The following is a 21,573-nucleotide window of genomic DNA, read 5'->3' as shown; positions in this document are numbered from 1 at the left end:
ATCCTCCAAAGGTTGATATGAGATTCTATCAATCTGCATTCATAGTAATGCCAATACAGAAAATGCATAAGCAAATAAGTACATATATACTTACTAGTTTGTGAGTAAGTGTCTTTGTTGCTTTCACCCATTTTTAAGGGATGTAATTTTATTTCATAATTAAAAATTTTAATTACAGAATAATAAACATGATAACAATGATTCGAAACTCATACTCATTGGATCTGTTTTCTTAAGTGGTTCTGTGTTTATGAATGTACTTCTTTTGTTAGCAACTTGTTTTGTTATTTTTCGATTCAAACAGAAGACGAAAGCAATTATTCCACCGAAATTCGAAGCCATCAAGGGAAAAAGCTTAAGAAGCTTCAGTTATGAGGAGCTAGAGAAAGCAACCAATAAGTTCAGTGAGCAACTAGGAAGTGGTGCTTTTGGTACTGTTTTCAAAGGAGTTATAAGCATTAATGGTTATAGTAACTGTATTGCTATTAAGAAGCTGGACAAAATAGACATGGCAAGAGAAGCATCAGGTGAGCAGGAGTTCAAGGCAGAAGTAAGTGCCATTGGTCGTACGAATCATAAGAATTTGGTTCAGCTAATTGGGCTCTGCAATGAAGGGCAACACCGATTACTCGTCTATGAATTCATGAGCAATGGTTCTGTAGCGAGCTTTGTTTTTAGACCATCTCCAAGGCCAAGCTGGCACCACAGAACACAAATTGGTTTAGACATAGCATTGGGGCTTTGTTACTTACATGAAGAGTGTAGTACACAGATCATACATTGTGATATTAAACCTCAAAACATCCTCCTAGATGACTCATTTACAGCAAGAATATCTGATTTTGGATTAGCTAAGATTTTAACAAAGAATCAGATTCAAACAAAGACTGGAATAAGAGGAAGCAGAGGGTATGTTGCACCTGAATGGTTCAAAAACTCAGGTGTGAGAGTTAAGGTTGATGTGTATAGCTATGGTATAGTTGTTAGAATTATTTATTTGTGGAATAATATAATACCATAATCACAATCATTAACTATGTGCCCAATATTTATTCACTACCATAATGGGATGGTTAATAATTAATAAATGTATTAGAGGCACATGAGAGCACCCTAAAACTATAATTGGCCCATTAAATTATAGTCCACCACTAATGATACTCATTACCCCAATAAGCCTAATATAACCCCTTAGGGTTAAGTATTGTATATAAAAAGGGTAATATGTGTTTAGTATGAAAATAGAGAGGGTGTGTGGTGAAAAGAAAAGGGTTGCTCTCATAGGTTCTCTTCTACCAATTTGGTGTTCATTCTCATTGAAGGTTTTGGTGTCTTAGCAACAAAATGGAGAATAGCAATATGGGAGGTATGTGTTTTACATTTGTGATGCTCTAAATAAAGTATTGATTTTGGTTTTAATGATTATGAACAATGATGTTTAATGTATATTTAGATAGTTCATAATCTATGTGAAGTTTCACAATTGGTATCAAGAGCTAGAATACTTGATTTTAGAGCTCCAAAATATTTGAAATAACCCATTAATTTATTTTTTTCCAAATCTGAATTTTTTTTTTATTTTCGGATAAAATGAGTTTAAATATTTTAGAATGGGTTTATCTTGTCCCTTGGATGATTATTGCATGGTTTATTTTAAGATTACAAGTTTATTTATTGAGTTTATCAATGGTGGAAACCCATTTTCGGATTTGTATTTTATGGGTAGTGTTTTATATTTTTTTGTGAAAAATGGATGAAATGGATGATAGAAATTGATAGAAGGTTGAAAATGGAACAAAACCCCTCAAACGCCGTCGGTTTTGGTGGCCGGTAATGCTCCAACCGATCGGGTCACAAAACGGGTCGCGCCGATCCGAGTTGCAGACCCGCAGACCCATGGGGAAGCTTGCTGGGTGACAGGGGTGACGAAAAACGACTTGTCGTTTTGCCTCTGTCGGGCAAACGACATGTCGTTTATCTGGGGCAAAATTGTCGTTTTTTAGAGCAGAAAACGACGTGTCGTTTGGGCTTTGTCAGCCAAACGACATGTCGTTTTTCATTACCTGGAATTTTTTTCGAGCAGCAAAACGACGGGTCGTTTTTTGACCCTGCGACAAGTCGTCCCCACAAACGACATGTCGTTTTTCGAAAACGACATGTCGTTCCAGAAATTAAAAAAAAAAAAAAAAAAAAGAGAAGGCGCGTGGGGGCGCGTGCAAGGTCAATTTTTGGGCCTTTTTTCACCAATTTATTCCATTTTTAGCATTCTATCATTTCCACATCTTAATTTTATGCATAATATTAATTCATGAATTTATTCATAATCTTAGATATTAATATTATTTTGTTATGGCATAAATTAATGTTTATTTTGAATAATTAGTGCTTATTTTCTTACCTATCGTAAGATTAAGCATGAAAAATTATTTGGTAATGAGGAACATTTAAATATTAATTTATTTGAATATTGTATCTTCCTCCAATATAAGATTAAGATCCTTATAAGTAATTATTTATCCTATAGATAATAATTGCTTGCTAAGGATGCTTAATATGGTGAAGAAAATTTATTAAATATTATGAATCACAATTTATCTATCCTTTCGATAGTAAATTAATGTATTTGATTATAATATTTAATAGATTGTTCTTACCTGTGTATGAGTTCTACTTTATTTATTTGTCTAAGAACTCTAGCATGCATGATGATCATTTGTTATTTTGCGATCATTTATTCATGAGAAAAGAGCACAAATGACATGATTTTGTTATAACATGCATTTAATGGTTATTGCTCTTGTTTCTCATTCAGCTTTAAGCATTCCAAGAACCTCTGCCATGTTGACACTGAATGGAACCAACCACAAACAGTGGGTAGAATCTCTCATGTTGAATTTGACTCTTATGAGAGTGGATTTGGCCTTGAGAATGGATGCGCCTCCTAAACCTGCTGATGATGCCACTGAAAAGGATAAGAAATCCTTTGAGGATTGGGAGCATTCCAATCGCTGTTGTTTGATGCTTATGAGGTATCACATGGATGAGTCCATTCGTGATAGTATTCCTCAGATTGAAAATGCAAAGGATTTTCTTGCTGCCATTAAGGAAAAGTACAAAAAGTTCTCAAAGAATGAGAAAAATGAGTGCTTGACTTTGTTCCATCGCACTAATTATGCTGATACGGGTGATATTAGAGCCCACATTGACAAGCTCATGGGTTGTTACCAAAAGCTCAAGGGCATGGGATTGGATCTTGGTGAGGATTACATGGTGTGGTTTGTAATGGAAACCATTCCTTCTCAATTTGATTCAATCAGATCAAGCTACAATGCTCAAAAGGAGCAGTGGACCATTGAGGAGATGACTGCTATTCTTGCCAAAGAAGAAGAGGACATGAAAAAGGGGAGAGCAAGAAGTATCTCCATGGTGACCAATCCAAACAATTCTCACAAGAGAAAGTTCACTCCCAACAACTCTAGTGACCAAAGGTTTCATAAGAAGAGAGCCACCAATCCTAAGGGAAATGGACAAGCAAGCTCTTCTTCAACTGGTCATAAGAATGAGTTTTTCAAAGGGAAGTGCAACTTTTGTCAATGCTTCGGGCATAAGAAAGCTGATTGCCGAAAGCTCAAAGCTCACTTAGAGAAGAAAGGTAATTGTCTTGTGATGGTTTGTTTGGAATCCAATATTATTGATGTGCCCTCAAACACTTGGTGGTTAGATACTGGTGCTACAATTCATGTTACGAATTCTTTGCAGGCAGTGACAAGTCGAAGAAGGCCGAGTAGGTTGGAGGAGTATGTGTACATGGGAGACGATACTAAAGTCAGAGTTGAGTTTTTGGGATCGTTAATCATGTTGAATACTGGGCATTTTTTGGAGTTGCATGATGTTGCTTATTTACCCTCTATTAGGAGGAATTTAATCTCTGTATCTATTTTGGATAGACTAGGTTATAGTCTTCATTTTGGAACTGGAAAATTGACTTTGTATCGTGACTCTATGTTGATTGGAAATGGAACCTTGTGTGGAAACTTATATAAGCTTGATTTGCTTGATGTTGTTCCTGTTACTTCTCCCTCTTGTCCTTCTTCTTCTTCTCTTAATGCTGTTGTTGGTTCTAAACGTGCAAGATCAGATTTGAAATCTTCCATGCTTTGGCACAAACGTTTAGGCCATATTTCTAGAGATAGAATGGAGAGATTGGTGAAAGATGGTGTGCTTCGGGATCTTGATTTTTCCTGACTTTACCGCTCGTGTTGATTGTATAAAAGGAAAGTTGACTGCCAAGGTTAGAAAGAGTAAGTCAGACAGGTCTGCAAATGTGTTAGAGCTTATTCATACTGATATTTGTGGGCCTTTTGTTCCACCTGCTATGGGTGGATATAAATACTTTATCACTTTCATTGATGATTTTTCCCAATATGGTCATGTTGAGCTCATTCGTGAAAAATCTGAATCTTTAGATGCTTTCAAGATTTTCAAGACGAATGTTGAGCTTCAAAAGGGAAAGAAGATTAAAGCTGTCAATTCGGATAGAGGTGGAGAGTATTATGGGCGTTATGATGAGACTGGAAGGAACCCCGGGCCTTTTGCCAAATACTTGCTGGAATGTGGCATTGATGCAAGATATACAATGCCAGGGACACCCCAACAAAATGGAATTGCTGAAAGAAGGAATCGCACACTTCTTGACATGGTACGTTGTATGTTGATTCATTCTAGCTTGCCAGAATTTTTATGGGGTGAGGCATTAAGAACTGCTGTTTATATCTTGAATCAAGTGCCTAGCAAGTCCGTCCCAAAGACACCATACGAATTGTGGTCAGGCAAGAAACCGAGCTTGCGTCATTTTCATGTTTGGGGATGTAAAGCTGAAGTAAGGCCCTATAACCCACAATCTAAGAAGCTTGATCCCAAGACTATCAGCGGCTATTTTGTAGGCTACACTATTGGTTCGAGGGGTTCTAGATTCTATTGTCCTTCTCACACCACCAGGGTGATAGAATCAGATAGAGCTGTCTATTTTGAAGATGAATTTGGTTCAAGTCAAGGGTCAAGAGAAATTGTGTTCAGGGAAGAACGTATTTATGTCCCTGTACCTGTTGCTTCCGCTTCTGCTCCTACTATTGATCCTGTGATTGAACAAATTCCCACAGAAGCTCATGATGAACCTCAGAATCATATGCAAGATGAAAATCCTGATATTGAGGGTGGTGAAGTTGTATTGAGAAGATCTGAGAGAGCTCGCAAACCTGCTATTCATGATGACTACCTTGTCTATTTGCAAGAACATGATTATGTTGTGGGAGACGCTTCTGAACCAGTTACTTATCAAGAAGCCATGAGAAGTCCTCAATCTAAGTTATGGTTGAATGCAATGACAGATGAGTCAAGTTCCATGTCGCGAAACAAAGTATGGAACTTAGTTGTTCTACCGAAAGGTTGCAGACCCATTGGGTGCAAATGGGTTTACAAGATCAAATATGATTCAAGTGGACAACCAGTGAAGTATAAGGCTAGACTTGTTGCTAAAGGATATAGCCAGAGAGAAGGTATTGATTACAAAGAAACATTCTCACCTGTCTCTACCAAAGATTCTTTGCGAATCATCATGGCTATGGTTGCTCATTTTGATTTGGAACTTGAACAAATGGATGTGAAAACTGCCTTTCTAAATGGAGATTTATATGAAGATATCTACATGACTCAACCTGTTGGTTTTGAGGAGCCTGGCAAGGAGCATATGGTTTGCAAGCTCAATAAGTCTATTTATGGACTTAAACAAGCATCAAGACAGTGGTATCTCAAGTTTGATGCAGTTGTCACTGCAAATGGTTTCATTGAAAACAAAGTTGATCAATGTATATATATGAAGGTCAGTGGGAGCAGCTTCATCTTCCTGGTACTGTATGTTGATGATATTTTGCTTGCTTCTAATGATAAAAATCTGTTGTCTGAGACAAAGCAATTGTTATCTGATCATTTTGATATGAAAGATCTTGGTGAGGCTTCATATGTACTTGGGATACAGATCCTTCGGGATAGATCTAAAGGTATTCTTCGGTTGTCTCAAAGAACTTATATTGATCGGATTTTGAAAAGATTCAATATGCATACTTGTTCACCTGGAAAGGCACCAATAGTGAAAGGTGACAAATTCTCAAAGGGCCAATGTCCACAAAATGATAAAGAGAGAGATGAAATGAAAGTGGTTCCTTATGCGTCAGTAGTGGGTAGCCTGATGTACGCTCAAGTATGCACACGCCCTGATATTGCTTTTGTTGTTGGCGTGTTGGGTAGATACTTGAGTGATCCTGGACTTAGCCATTGGAAAGCGGCTAAGAAGGTCATGCGGTATCTTCAGGGTACCAAGGATCATATGTTGACTTATCGGCGAGCTGACACTCTTGATATAGTTGGGTTTAGTGACGCCGATTATGCAGGATGCGTGGATGATAAGAAATCCACATCAGGCTACATTTTCATGATGGCTGGAGGAGCTGTTTCGTGGAAAAGTGTCAAACAGACACTCACAACATCCTCAACAATGGAGGCGGAGTATATGGCGTGTTATGAGGCTACTTGTCAGGCAATATGGCTGCGGAACTTCATTTCAGCATTGGGTATTATGGACTCTATCTCGAGGCCGCTGAAATTGTATTGTGATAATTCCGCAGCAGTAGCTTTCTCTAGAAATGTTAGAAGTACTTCTCGTTCTAAACACATTGACATTAAGTACTATTTTGTTAAAGAGAAAGTTACAGAGTCTCTTATTTCCATTGAATACACGCCCAGTACTGGCATGTTAGCAGACCCACTAACGAAAGGCTTACCCATATGTGTATTTTTAGAGCATGTTGCTCGAATGGGATTGTTAGGAGCCTAGCTTGTTGAGCTCAGTGGGAGTTTTATTATTATGTATCGGACATGCTAGTATCTTGTATGGAATGCTTATGATTTATGTTTTGAACATGCATAATGATATTGTAGTCACTTCTAGTTATTGTTGACATATGTGTGCATATATGTGTTATTCATCGAAGTGACAGGTACAAAAGGAGATGAATGCGCATAGTCTCAATTTTGTTGTACCTCATGCATGTTTGGTTTGATTGTTAATGATTGTTATTGAATTAAAATGTCTTCAAGGTCAACTCATACATAATATATGTATCCCGTCGATATGATATTATGTACGTTTTTATTGGTTACCTTATGTGTGGTAGACAATATTATGGTGGTTAATTATATTGTCCAAGTGGGAGAATGTTAGAATTATTTATTTGTGGACTAATATAATACCATAATCACAATCATTAACTATGTGCCCAATATTTATTCACTACCATAATGGGATGGTTAATAATTAATAAATGTATTAGAGGCACATGGGAGCACCCTAAAACTATAATTGGCCCATTAAATTATAGTCCACCACTAATGATACTCATTACCCCAATAAGCCTAATATAACCCCTTAGGGTTAAGTATTGTATATAAAAAGGGTAATATGTGTTTAGTATGAAAATAGAGAGGGTGTGTGGTGAAAAGAAAAGGGTTGCTTGTTAGAAATAATTGGGGTCACAATTGTATATATAAAATGTGTGTTGGGTCATCAAATATTTAAGTCAAATTTATGTGGTCTATTTTGGAATAAAGTTTATGACTTAAGGGCATGATTGTCATGATTTTAATATGTGGATACCAATTAGACAATTTCTATATTGATGAGGGGCCAAATAGAAATAGTCCAAAATATTGCCAACAGGTTTGTCTGTTGGTAATATAACGGGTAATGGTCCCCATTTGCATCGTATCTTTTCACTCTTGTATCCCCATCACCAAGAGCAAAAGTTTACAGAGAAAGGTTTTGATGCAAATTGGAAGATCATACCAATAAAGATCATTTAAAGGTCGATTCTATGGACTCCGGTACGCTTCCGCTATTCCTTAATCTTATTGTTTAATTCTCATGAATTAATTAGGGCTATATACAGATTTACAGTATTTATAACATGTGGTATCAAGAGCATCCCTAAATTAATTCTTGAGAATTTATGGTAGTATTGATCTTCCATTAAATTATTTTTTTTTTTTGCATTTAGAATATTTAGTTAATCATGCTATATATTTAAATGTTCCATCGCTGCAAATTTGTTCAATCGTAGGTATATATATTGCATGCGATTGAATTTTTGGATTTGCAGTAATATATTTCTGCGATGAACAACTATAAGTATATTTATACATATAAAAGTCGATCGCATACTTTATATATATATTCGATGTGCGATAGAAACTTTGATAAATTGCTTATTGGTTTTGTTCGACATATTTTATGATTTGATGGCTATTCGTTTGAATTGTATATATATATACATATATGATCTGAAAGTCGGTTCTGGTGATTCTGTTACACCGAATGCATGATGCATTCAATTTTATTTTATTTTTTTTTTATTTGTTTTTTAACAGTAATGTATCATGATGCATTAAAGTTCACACAGTAATATATGTTTTCATTATGCATGAATGGATACTGCGAGAATGGATGTAATGCATCATTATTATTATTATTTTATTAAAATAAATAATAGTTTTAATTATAATAATAATACAGTAACAATTTAATTCAAATTTTGGTTTAAAGTTTATTAAAGATATCTAATATTTAATTAAATTAATTGAAACAAAATATCACCAAAGTGATTTCTTTTGTGTAGATTAATTTAATAAAAATATTATGATAATTGTGTGTATGTGATTCATAAATTTATTAACTAACCCAAAGGTGAGTTAATATTTGGTTGAATTTCATGCATGTTTGTGGTGATAAATGTGTGACAATTATAAGGTATTTTATGTGAACAATTTGTTAGTCCAAAGATTACATATTGTTTGACATAATTTATTGTCAATATTTGATCACTACAACAAGAGTACCGCTTGCAATTAATATTACTGTCCAAAGACTTAATATTAATGTTGTGTTTGGTATCTTGAGATGGGATCAACCATTATTTGAATTTATTGTTTTATTTGGATTCTTATATGAGCATGTTATTTATGTAATTGTATTGTTTTTTTCAGCTGTTGCTAGTGTATCTGCTAACCTTAATTCGGTACCGGTCCTTAATGGTAATAACTTTAAGGACTGGAAGGAGAATATTTTTATTGTTCTTGGCTGCATGGATCTTGACCTTGCATTAAGGATGGATCGTCCTGCTTCTCTTACGGATACCAGTACCTCCGAGCAAAGGAGGATTTATGAGAAGTGGGACCGTTCAAACCGCATGAGTCTTATGATCATTAAGCGCGGCATACCTGAGACTTTTAGGGGTGCGGTGTCCGAGGAGGTCACCGATGCCACAACTTTCCTTCTTTGAAATTGAGAAGCGCTTTGCAAAAAGCGATAAGGCGGAAACAAGTACTCTTTTAAAGAAACTTATTTCCATGAAGTTTAAGGGCAAGGAAAATATAAGGGAGTACATTATGGAAATGTCTCACCTTGCTTCAAAGTTGAAGGCACTAAAGCTTGAGCTTTCAGATGACTTGCTTGTGCATTTAGTGCTTATCTCTCTTCCTCCACAATTCAGTCAGTTTAAGGTCAGTTACAACTGCCAAAGGGAGAAGTGGACTCTTAATGAGCTCATTTCATTTTGTGTTCAAGAGGAAGAAAGATTGAAGCAAGAAAAGACCTGAAAGTGCTCATTTGGCAAGCACCTCTAAGGATAAGTGGCAAGAAAAGAAAGAATGAGGTCGCTAAGGATAAAGGTCCTGCACATAAGAAACAAACTCAAACCAACAGTGACGATGGTTGTTTCTTTTGCAACATGAAAGGACACATGAAGAAGGAATGTGCTAAGTATATTGCATGGCGAGCAAAGAAAGGTACATTTCTTACTTTGGTCTCTGTTTACGAGGTAAATTTAGCTTCGGTACCAAGAAACACTTGGTGGTTAGATTCCTAAGGCTACTACTAACATCGTTGTTTCTATGTGGTTGCCCGAGTTACCGAAAGCCAAATGATGCCGAAAGATGCATTTATGTGGGAGATGGCAAGCTCGGTAAATGTGGAAGCAATAGGGCATTTTAGGTTGTTGTTAAGTACTGGTTACTATTTGGACTTAATAGATACTTTTGTTGTACCGTCTTTTAGACGGAATTTGGTTTCTGTTTCTTGTTTGGACAAATTGGGTTATTGTTGTTCATTTGGAAACAATTGCTTTAGTTTATCTATTAATTCAAATACCGTTGAACCGGTTCACTTATGGTTTATGACAACTTATATTTGCTTGACAACCGTTGCTTCTTATAATGAAACCTTGAATGTGGAATCACGTGGTACTAAGCGTAAAATGGATTATGAAAAATCAAGTTCCTTATGGCACAAACGGTTAGGTCACATCTCTAGAAATAGAGTTGAGCGACTTGTGTCTGATGGAATTTTAGATTCAATTGATTTTTCGCACTTTGATGTTTGTATTGAATGCATCAAAGGCAAACAGACCAAAACAAAGAAATTGGGTGCGAAAAGAGCTACCGATGTCTTAGAGTTGATACATACAGATATTTGTGGGCCATTTCCTACACCTTCTTGGAATGGTCAACGATATTTTGTATCATTCATAGATGATTACTCAAGATATGCGTACCTATTTCTACTTCATGAAAAGTCTCAAGTGTTGGACGTGTTCAAATCTTTTAAGGCTGAAGTTGAGAATCAACTTAGCAAAAGAATAAAGCAAGTCAGGTCTGACCGTGGTGGTGAGTACTATGGCAGATATGACGGATCAGGTGAACAACGTCCAGACCTTTTGCCGTATATCTAGAGGAGTGTGGAATTGTCCCACAAGACACTATGCCGGGATCTCCTAGCATGAATGGTGTTGCCGAAAGACGAAACCGTACTCTTAAAGATATGGTAAGGAGTATGATCGGTCATTCAACCTTACCGTAATCACTGGGAGAGGCACTTAAGACAAGAGCCTACATTTTGAATAGGGTACCAACTAAAGCAAATTTGCAAAACACCTTATGAGCTTTGGACAGGCGAAAGCCCGGTCTTAAGCACTTTCATGTTTGGGGATGTCCAACAGGCTAGGCCTTATAGGCCAAATGAAAAGAAACCGGAACCCAAAACTCGTGAGCACCTACTTTATTGGATATTCCGAACGATCCAGGGGTTTCAAGTTTTATGATCCCAAAGTAAAGAATATATTTGAAACGGAACCGCAAAGTTTTTGAGGATATTGAGTTTGGGGGGAGAAATACGGTTAAAGACTTTGTTTTTTGAGGAGGATTTAGAATCAACCACTCCTCTTGAGGATGAGTTGATTCCTATTCCAATAGTTGCTTTTGACAATATCCAGGATTCCATTCCTAATATTGATCAAGTTTTAGATCAAGAGCAACCAAACATAGTCAATCAAACCCCAGAGGTACAAACTCAACAACCTCAAGAACAAGTGCCTTTGCGACGATCCACTAGAGAAAGAAGAAATGCTATTAATCCAGATGAATATATAGTGTATCTTCAAGAACATGAGGATGGCATTGGAATGATGGAAGATGATCCAATCAACTTTCATCAAGCCATGAAAAGTTCTAACTCTCAAAAGTGGAATGATGCCATGAATGAAGAGAATAAGTCTATGCAAGACAATAAAGTTTGGGAAGTTGTCCCATTACCAGAAGGTGTAAAACCCATTGGTTGTAAATGGATATTTAAAACCAAGAGGGATGAAAATGGTAATGTGGTGAGGTTTAAGGCACGTCTTGTAGCAAAAGGCTATACTCAGAAAGAAGGCATTGATTATAAAGAGACTTTCTCTCCAGTTTCATCGAAAGACTCTTTCAGGATAATAATGGCACTTGTTGCTCACTTTGATCTTGAGTTACATCAGATGGATGTTAAAACAGCGTTTCTCAATGGCGACATTGATGAGACAATTTATATGGAGCAACCAGAAAACTTTGTGGTTGGTGACCCAAAGAAAATGGTTTGCAAATTAAAAAAATCCATCTATGGACTCAAGCAAGCTTCCCGTCAATGGTACCACAAATTTCATCAAGTGGTTCTCTTATTTGGTTTTGAGATGAATGCTGTTGATGATTGTGTGTATCATAAGTTTAGTGGGAGTAAGTGTATATTTCTGGTTCTATATGTCGATGACATATTGCTTGCCACTAATGATATAGGCTTATTGCACGAAACCAAGAGATTTCTATCGAATTATTTTGAGATGAAAGATCTTGGTGACGCCTCTTTTGTTTTAGGAATTCATATACATCGAGACCGTTCTCGGGGTATTCTTGGATTATCACAAAAGAGCTACATCGATAAAGTACTCAAACGGTTTGGCATGCAAGATTGTAGACCAGGTGATACCCCTGTCGTTAAAGGAGACAAATTTTGTCTTAAACAATGCCCTAAAGGAAGCCTTGAAATTCAAGAAATGCAAAAGATTCCTTATGCTTCAGCTGTTGGGAGTCTTATGTATGCTCAAGTTTGTACGCGTCCGGATATAGCGTACATTGTTGGAGTGTTAGGCAGATACTTAAGCAATCCAGGAATTGATCACTGGAAAGCAGCCAAAAAGGTTATGAGATATTTGAAGAGAACAAGAGAGTACATGCTCACATATAGGAAGTCAGATCACTTTGAGATCATTGGATACTCTGACTCTGACTTTGCGGGATGCCAAGATAGTAGGAGATCCACTTCGGGCTACATATATCTGTTAGGTGGTGGAGCTATATCATGGAGGAGTGCAAAACAAACACTCATAGCTTCATCCACCATGGCAGCAGAATTTGTTGCATGTTATGAGGCATCCAACCATGGTATATGGCTGAGAAACTTTGTCACTGGGCTGCGCATTGTGGATGGAATTGAAAGACCACTTAAGTTGTATTGTGACAATAAGTCAGCTGTATTGTATTCCAACAACAATAGGAGCTCGACGAAGTCAAAACACATTGACATCAAGTTCCTTGTTGTAAAAGAAAGGGTACAAAGTGGACAGATTTGTATAGAACACTTAGGTACAAACTCCATGATCGCAGACCCCCTTACTAAGGGTTTGCCACCCAAGGTCTTTCACGAGCACACTGCTCGTATGGGTGTTTTAGATTATGAGGATATCTAGATTCAGTGGGAGTTTGTCTTTAGTGTGTTTTATTTGTTTCATGAAACATGTGTATTTTGGTTATTTTCTGATCGAAAATTATGTTATTCAGTTTATTTCACTTTGTACATTTAAGCTAAAGTTTTGATCTCCATAAAGTAAAGTAGGACCAATTGAAAATTGACATGAATAGATCACCATGCATGTAATTTTCATACCACATTATCATAATTGATCTATGTCATTTGGCTATGTTGATGTATGTGACCATTGATGGGTTTAGTTGTGATTGATACAACGAAAATCGCTTTGATCCTATGTTGATATAGTTAATGGACGAGATTGCACATGCCTATGGTTATGATGACAAAGTTATGAGCTCAATAAGGTTAACACATTTATATGTTTACATATGTGACCCAGTGGGAGATTGTTAGAAATAATTGGGGTCACAATTGTATATATAAAATGTGTGTTGGGTCATCAAATATTTAAGTCAAATTTATGTGGTCTATTTTGGAATAAAGTTTATGACTTAAGGGCATGATTGTCATGATTTTAATATGTGGATACCAATTAGACAATTTCTATATTGATGAGGGGCCAAATAGAAATAGTCCAAAATATTGCCAACAGGTTTGTCTGTTGGTAATATAACGGGTAATGGTCCCCATTTGCATCGTATCTTTTCACTCTTGTATCCCCATCACCAAGAGCAAAAGTTTACAGAGAAAGGTTTTGATGCAAATTGGAAGATCATACCAATAAAGATCATTTAAAGGTCGATTCTATGGACTCCGGTACGCTTCCGCTATTCCTTAATCTTATTGTTTAATTCTCATGAATTAATTAGGGCTATATACAGATTTACAGTATTTATAACATTGCTCTCATAGGTTCTCTTCTACCAATTTGGTGTTCATTCTCATTGAAGGTTTTGGTGTCTTAGCAACAAAATGGAGAATAGCAATATGGGAGGTATGTGTTTTACATTTGTGATGCTCTAAATAAAGTATTGATTTTGGTTTTAATGATTATGAACAATGATGTTTAATGTATATTTAGATAGTTCATAATCTATGTGAAGTTTCACAATAGTGTTAGTGGAATTGATTTGTTGTAGGAGGAACTTTGAAGCTAAGGTAGAAGAAGAAAATGAAATGATACTGTGTGATTGGGTTTATGATTGCTATAAAGATGGGAAAATGGATATGGTTTTGGTGAATGATGAAGAAGCCTTGGGTGACATGAACAGAGTAGAGAGGTTTGTAATGGTTGCATTGTGGTGTATTCAAGAGAATCCATTGTTGAGACCCACCATCAAAAAAGTTATTCATATGCTTGAAGGAATCATTCAAATTTCTATTCCTCCCAACCCCTCTTCATTTACTAATTAATGTTAATTAATTAAGCCTTGGGTGACATGAGCTTTTCTTGTTATTGCACATTTTGCTAAAAGAAAACGACAATGTTGATGAGACAACAATCCAAACATATATATTACATAACAACATATAAAACATAAAAATTTAAAACAGACACTAATTTAAGAATTAAAACACAACACAATTCGAATATTACACTTTATATTTTAAATATTAATAATTGAATAAACAGACATTGATGATTGGCAGTGACAACACATCCTCCAAATCTTGATATGATATTCTCCCACTTTAATTCATATTTAGTCAATCTGCATTCATAGTAATGCCAATACGAAAATGCATGAGCAAATAAGTACTCAGTACATATATATATATATTCACTTCTACTCATTATTAAGGGTTGCATTTTATTGATAATTAAAAATTCAATTACACAATAATAAATAAGAGGGAAAAAATAACATTAATTGTGTAAAAATAGATTCAAAATCATTCATATACATTTCATAGCTAAAAAATAATAACATAATTAGACATTACACATGTCAAATTATGGTTGTTTATATATAATTTAATCAGTCATAAAAAATAGAGATATATGACATACTGTATGAATATCATTTTTTACAAAATATAATGAAAGTAATTATAAACTAAAAATAAAGAACTAATAACTAATGGATAACATCCCAAAAGGGGTGTTTTAGTAAAAATCTATATATATATAAAATATAAAGGAAAACATAAAATAAGTTTAGGTGGGATCTTAGATTTTTTTTATTCTATTTTTAAAATTTTGTAAAGTTTTTCTATTTTATTTAGAAAATAACTACAAAAATACATGAACTAAATATCCCATATTGTTTATAAATGATGTAGGCATCATCTATGTAGCTTATAAATATTATTCTTTTTATGTCATATTAATTCATTCAAAAGTATTTTTGTTTATGGGTAGTTGATTAATTTCTTACCCTATAAATTTTTATTATTATATATTTCTTTATTTAGATTTTTAAAAGTAATTATTTTATAAATATTTGTTTTATACGTTTTTTTATATTTGATGTAATATATAATAATAATATACAATTTAAGTTAATTTTATTTTAAGATTTTATATATATAATTCTATATTTTTATTAGCCCAAAAAAATTCTAACTAAATTATTTTAAATGAAATTAAACATTATTGTTTTTCTCAATATATAAAGAAAAATATAAATCAAATGAGATCTTATGAACATTTTCTTACTATTTATCTATTAATATTCTATCTATTTTATAATATTTCTTCTAAGTAATATATATATATATTTTGTAATAGTTTCACATTGTTTACAAACTATGTGAGTATTATACTTATTAACTACAAGTAAACATAATATATATTATAGAAAAATTTTACAATGCACACTCTTAAAATGGATATATTGATGGACCCCTATTTGTTTTAGCATCCGAAATAATTTTTTGGTCAAATTTTTTCTCATAGTCATGTACGTTATAGTTATTTAAGACAACCTGCAAAATTTTAATAAATTCAGAAAAGTTTAACACGCCGAAAACTACGTTCAAACAATGTACGCGTGACTATTTTATTTTATACGCGTGTAAAATAGACTGTTTGAACATTGTTTTCTATATTGTAAATTATTCCGAATTTTTTAAAATTTTGTATGATATCTTAAATAGATATAACGTACATGAATATGAAAAAATAGACTAAAAAATTCTTCTAGATGCCGAAACAAGTTAAGGGTGCATCAATACATCCATTTTAAGGGTATCATTGTAGAATCACCCTGTATTATATTTCATTAAAAAATACTATATTTCTTCATTCACATCGATTTGTCCAAAAATTAACATTGTTTCTCTTTGTAGAAGCAATTGAATACCTATTTATATATAAATATATATTCAATTGATCAACTTTATATAAATATCTAAAAATTAATTTTTTTTTTCTATAGATTTGATTATTTTTATTTCATAATTACTTTGAATATGTATTTTAATTAGTTATATACATCTTAATTGAGTTTAAAAAATGTGGCACTAGGAAAGAGAAGAGACAAAAATATTCATCAATTAAAATAATAATATTAGTCTAACTTAAAAAATTGATACAAACAATTAATATTATAAATAATAATAGTAATAAAAAAAGATAACAAATCATGATTCATTATTTAATGAATTGTTGTAACAAAAAATTAATAAATAATATTTTAAAATATCTACCTCTCATTCAATAAAAACGTTATAAATTTACAATGTTTAAATTATTAATACTTAATTAATATTGTTATATAAATAAAAAAAACTATAAAAAATATTTAAGTTTTGCTATAAATGAATAAATAAAAAAATTTTGATAATTTTTTTAATTACAGAAAAATTTATACCATTATAACTTATGATTCATTTAAAAGAATTATTTTTCTAATAGCTTTTAATTATTATAAATAACTTTATTCGAAATGTGCTTTTATTTTTATTGTGTTATGATTAATATTTGTGCTAATCACAAATAAAAGAAATTTTACATAAATATATTATATAATTTAATATTATTCTTAAATAAATATAAAATAGTATTAGACTGAATTGAGATTTTATTCGTAACTAAAAATTAATTTTTTTAATGTAAAATTTTAAAAAAAAAATTATTAAAACCGCGCGAAGTATAAATCTATTCCCTAGTTAATAATATAACTAAGAATATTTTAATTGCTTAATGTTAGGTTATATTTAGCCTATGTTTCGGGTCTGAAAAGTAAGCATTTTCTCGTTTATTGGTGTATTTTAAAGCGGTTTTACGCTTGATTTTCATTGTTTCAGATCCTTATTTGAAAATAAATTCAAAAATTTAATTTTAATGTATAATTAATCTTCATTAAAGTCTTATAAGGAAATAAATTATTAGTTAACTATATGTTATAAGTTAATTATTATTTATTTTTATTTAATTTCTAAATTAATCACAATCATTCAATAGTAATCTAATAGCTTAAAAAAATGTAATCATAATGGTTTCATATTTAATGAAACCATTGAAACCTCTTCCATAATTCAATTAGTCCCTACTAATAGATTTTACAAAAAAAATAACAATAGGTTTTTCAATTCTTTACAAAAACATAAAAGAAAATAATAAAATTATTGAAAAAAAAATAGTTATATAAAACAAAATGCTAAAAGAGCAAAAGAAAAAACATGTTAATTTGGGAATTTTAGTATGGATAAAATAATTATAGAAAAGAAAAGAATGAAACTAACAACAAAAGATAGATATGTACCCCAATCACAATCGATGAATACACGTGATGGCACGTGGTTGACTTTGTGGAAATCGTCTCCTCCTTCCTTCATTCTTTCATTGAATTTCTTAGGCATATAATCTATGACCATCTCATTGAGTGTAACAATGTTTCTTACTCCATCTGGAACTCTCCTCAATTCCCTGCATATCTCAATACGCAAATAGGCAAGGGTAGGCAATGCACTCTCCTCCACTTTCCACTCTTTCAAGTTATATAGACTAATAAGCTCAAGAGATTCAAGTCGAGGGAAACCTCCTCTTGAGCACACCATCTCATCCCCTATGAAGGTACCAGATCCAATGACAAGGACTCTTAATTTTGGTAGCTTTTCTAATGTTGGCATTGGATCATCCTCAAGTAACAGCCCAGTCAACTTCAACTTGATGAGATTTGGGGAGAATTGGTTGACTTCTGGTAATCTTACTATAGGAGAGCCTACACTAAGCTTATAAATGTGAGGACAGCTTAATATCAAAGGAACAATATCTATCTTGGTGCGAAAACGATTATCCATTTGTAAAGACAGAAGACGAGTGAATGTGAGAGATTGGGGATTGTGTAAGAATGTCACAAAATTTCGATCCACACGAATCCCTAATTTCTTGAGACTCTCCAACTGTAGAAGATCACTCAGTAGAAGATCCTTAGTACTAATACCTACCAATGTTTGTAAATTTCTAGACTTAGTTGACCTCAAGAAATTACCAAATTCTATGCCATTACCATCCTCAGTGATAAGATATAGATGCCTCAGTTGATCCAACTTGCACACTGAACTTGGTATTATGATATCACTCTGGATCCTTACTCTCAAAGTCTGGAGGCATCTTAAATTCCCAAATGAAGATGGAATCGTTTCGAATTTCCAATGAGGAATACTTAATAACCTTAGATGGATCAGATTCCCAATTTCTTTAGGCAACTTCAAAGTAGATCTGGAATACCTATATTCATGACCAATAATCAAAACTCTAAGCTTCAAAAAGTGATTGCATGCATGTCTCAATACTCTTTTTTCTTGACCAATAATCGAATTTCCATCATGTAGAACAAGGCACCTGAGAGAGCCATCTTTGTTTCTAAACATATGAATAAAATCACCATCATACAAATATTCATTATCATAGATGGAAACTCTTCGTACGTTTGCTTCTATTGGCTGTTCTCCTTTATTCTGCCAATCAGTAAAATGTAGAAAGTTTTCTTCTTGGGCTTTAGACACACACAAGTCTCTCATCAGATCATGAATGCAAAATGACTTTATCCTTCCTTCAGTTGAACTCATTTCTTTGACCTGAATCATACTCCTCTCTACCAACTCACACAACCAATCATATGCCACTTCCTCCAAAGTTTCCACAGGCCCTCTTCTTGGCGATATAAAACCTTCTGCTATGAGTACAAGACATAACTCTTTTACTCTGATTGGGACATCTTCCGCGTAACGAGCCAAGTACAGAAAACAAGGCTTCAAGTGACGTGGTAACTCGCTGTAACTCAAACCCAAGACCCCTGAAACACCACGGTAATTTGAGTCAACATCATGTTGTTGATCACCTTCACCTATGCACAGAATTACATTTGCTTTCATCAACTCCCAGTCACGGATGGTGTGTTTCTTAGATAGAAGACCAGCGAGCACAATGATGGCTAATGGCAGACCAGAGCACTTTTTAAGCATCTCTACCGCTACTTCTTTCTTCCTTTCTTTATCATCATTTGAATCTAAATTTGTCCATTGAAAATACAGAAAAACAATTATGATTTAGCTTTTAAGTATGAGGGTTACAAAATAATATTACTGGATTGTCATCATGTCAAAACCTATGCGTAAAATTAAATTAAGTGGAGCTCTGCCACTTAGATCCTATCACTCTGATGTCAGTATAATATGTATATCTGCTTAACAAACTAGGAAAATATACAAAGTGAATGTATTGACATGTATAAATATAAACGGTAGAAAAGATACTTAAAAAAAAGAAGAATATTAAAAAGAATGAAGTAGTAGTCTGTATATTACCTGATGGATCTGTTCCAATAGAATAGCACTTATTCTGAAATAGCTCCCAACTCTCCTTGTCATTGAGCAAATGAGGTTCATGGATGAAACCATGTGGATCGGCGTGCAAAGCAACAACCTTATTCCGAGTAGTGAGTAAGATCTTGCTATGTGCGTCTCCTTGAGTAGTAGTAGGGAATGCATGTTGTAGAAGATCCCATGTTGTTGGGGTCCATATATCATCAAGGACTACCAAACATTTTTTCTGTTTCTGGAAGTTGTAAAGCTCCTTGGCTAATTCATCATCCGTTAAGTTTTTGATGTGATTTCTTTGTGCATCTGTGGGCGAAGTGAAAGCAAAGTAAATTCCTTCCAAGACTTGGCGTGTATTACACTGCTGAGATATTGAGGCCCAAGCATAACAGTCAAAGTGAGTCCTGACATGAGGATGCTGATAGACCTTTCTTGCAAGAGTAGTTTTGCCCAAACCACCCATCCCACATACAGAGATCACCTTATGCTTATGAGGGTTCTCTTTTTCAGTCAAAAGGCCAACCAAATCTTTAATATCATTATCAAATCCAACAACATGGTTGTCTTCAACATAAGAATAAGCTTGCCTCAACTTTCTTTGCTGTTGGACATAGCTGCTTGAAGAAGCTTCATCTCCTTTTTGTATTGATCTTTGTACTCCAAGTGATTCTAATTGTGAAGTCCAAGTGTCGATGTTGGATGAGATCTCTTTTATCTTTGATCCAACTTTATACACATCAACAATGCGAACACACCACTTCAATGCACGTCTGATAGTTCCATGATTTGAAGAGGAAGCCACTTTGAAGACATAAGTCTCAATAACATCCTCCAAGTCAAGAGCATTTTCTCTGACTTGGACAACCAAAAGGCGAACTCTCTCATCACCATTTCTTACCAAAGCATCAGCATCTTTTAAGAAAGCACTCATACATTGAAGCTTGATTTTTGCATTCCCCACTTGGCCTTTGACTCCATACAAGAACTTGGCTTCATCAATTAGCAAGTCTCCAATCCTTTCAATCACAAATGAAACAACAGCATCTGCCATATGATCTACAACAGAATTGAATTGAATTGTGTGATATGATATGATCTAACAACTAAGAAACAGATCTTTAAACATTCTACCCAAATGAATTATGTCTGCTGTTAACTCAATGTTACTTGTTTTCTGAAAAGCAGGTTTGTTTTATTATTTTGACCATATATATTATCTCCATGCCTTTCTTGTAAGAGAACAAAAATTAAACAATTTGTCATTTTTCTTTTGTTTAATGCATAGTTGGTGGGAGTAGCTGAAAGGGTATCATATTCTTTTCACATTGGCTAAATGGTCGTGTCATATGTAAAGGACAAACTAAATTATATTAATTTACTTAAAGCAATTTATTTTAAGCAACTGGTCAATTGGTTTCGGTAAGTTCTAACAAATTATAATTATTCTTATTATTTTAATTTGATTGGTGGTTGACCTTTGATGGAAGGAGTAGACAGATTAGCATGCATATTCAGCAATGGCTGCTTTTTATAATTGTATTATATATAGTTTTATAGCTCAAATTACAGAAATCAATTAATATAAATCTAATAAGTAAGTTCCACCCTCTTTCTTTTAATTTTTCTAGCAAATGAAGACAGTGACACTATTATAGAAATAGAGATTAATCCTACTGTTACACTATCAC

At 33.8% G+C, this 21,573-nt stretch overlaps 3 protein-coding genes across 4 annotated transcripts; 2 read left to right on the top strand and 1 right to left on the bottom strand.

Annotated features, from left to right (window-relative positions):
• The first annotated feature begins 214 nt into the window (after nt 1-214).
• LOC133034589 (G-type lectin S-receptor-like serine/threonine-protein kinase LECRK4) lies at nt 215-1,537 on the top strand. The gene is made up of 3 exons (XM_061109701.1): nt 215-974; nt 1,323-1,366; nt 1,454-1,537. The coding sequence occupies exons 1-3, from the start codon at nt 251-253 to the stop codon at nt 1,535-1,537; spliced, it is 852 nt and encodes a 283-aa protein (XP_060965684.1). The 5' UTR covers nt 215-250.
• A 1,000-nt stretch (nt 1,538-2,537) lies between these two features.
• On the top strand, nt 2,538-3,832 carry LOC133035176 (uncharacterized). Its single transcript, XM_061111023.1, has 2 exons — nt 2,538-3,652; nt 3,760-3,832. The coding sequence occupies exons 1-2, from the start codon at nt 2,776-2,778 to the stop codon at nt 3,786-3,788; spliced, it is 906 nt and encodes a 301-aa protein (XP_060967006.1). The 5' UTR covers nt 2,538-2,775; the 3' UTR covers nt 3,789-3,832.
• Nucleotides 3,833-14,608: 10,776 nt separating this feature from the next.
• Nucleotides 14,609-21,085, bottom strand: LOC133035177 (putative disease resistance protein At1g50180). 2 transcript variants are annotated; one of them, XM_061111025.1, is made up of 3 exons: nt 19,874-21,084; nt 17,827-19,575; nt 14,609-14,829 (listed from the first exon to the last, which is right to left on the bottom strand). In XM_061111025.1, exons 1-3 carry the CDS (start codon nt 20,934-20,936, stop codon nt 14,825-14,827), a joined length of 2,817 nt encoding a protein of 938 aa, XP_060967008.1. In that variant the 5' UTR covers nt 20,937-21,084; the 3' UTR covers nt 14,609-14,824. The 2 variants fall into 2 exon arrangements, with proteins under 2 accessions (XP_060967008.1, XP_060967007.1); XM_061111024.1 differs by lacking the exon at nt 14,609-14,829 and having other exon boundaries at nt 17,552-19,575; nt 19,874-21,085.
• Nucleotides 21,086-21,573: the final 488 nt, after the last annotated feature.

Source organism: Cannabis sativa, chromosome 2 (assembly GCF_029168945.1).
Source record: "Cannabis sativa cultivar Pink pepper isolate KNU-18-1 chromosome 2, ASM2916894v1, whole genome shotgun sequence".
Classification (NCBI taxonomy): Eukaryota; Viridiplantae; Streptophyta; class Magnoliopsida; order Rosales; family Cannabaceae; genus Cannabis; species Cannabis sativa.
Note: the sequence above shows the minus strand (reverse complement) of the source record. Positions and strands in the feature narration are given on the sequence as shown.

What these genes read in the sequence shown, in the direction of transcription:
- LOC133034589 (XM_061109701.1), top strand. Translation starts at nt 251, where the DNA reads ATGAATGTACTTCTTTTGTTAGCAACTTGTTTTGTTATTTTTCGATTC. An exon ending in GGTTGATGTGTATAGCTATG is followed by an intron (nt 975 to 1,322) that starts GTATAGTTGTTA and finishes TTCTCATTGAAG; the next exon opens with GTTTTGGTGTCTTAGCAACA. An exon ending in GGAGAATAGCAATATGGGAG is followed by an intron (nt 1,367 to 1,453) that starts GTATGTGTTTTA and finishes ATGTATATTTAG; the next exon opens with ATAGTTCATAATCTATGTGA.
- LOC133035176 (XM_061111023.1), top strand. Translation starts at nt 2,776, where the DNA reads ATGCATTTAATGGTTATTGCTCTTGTTTCTCATTCAGCTTTAAGCATT. An exon ending in AGCTCACTTAGAGAAGAAAG is followed by an intron (nt 3,653 to 3,759) that starts GTAATTGTCTTG and finishes AATTCTTTGCAG; the next exon opens with GCAGTGACAAGTCGAAGAAG.
- LOC133035177 (XM_061111024.1), bottom strand. Translation starts at nt 20,936, where the DNA reads ATGGCAGATGCTGTTGTTTCATTTGTGATTGAAAGGATTGGAGACTTG. An exon ending in TATTGGAACAGATCCATCAG is followed by an intron (nt 19,576 to 19,873) that starts GTAATATACAGA and finishes GGACAAATTTAG; the next exon opens with ATTCAAATGATGATAAAGAA.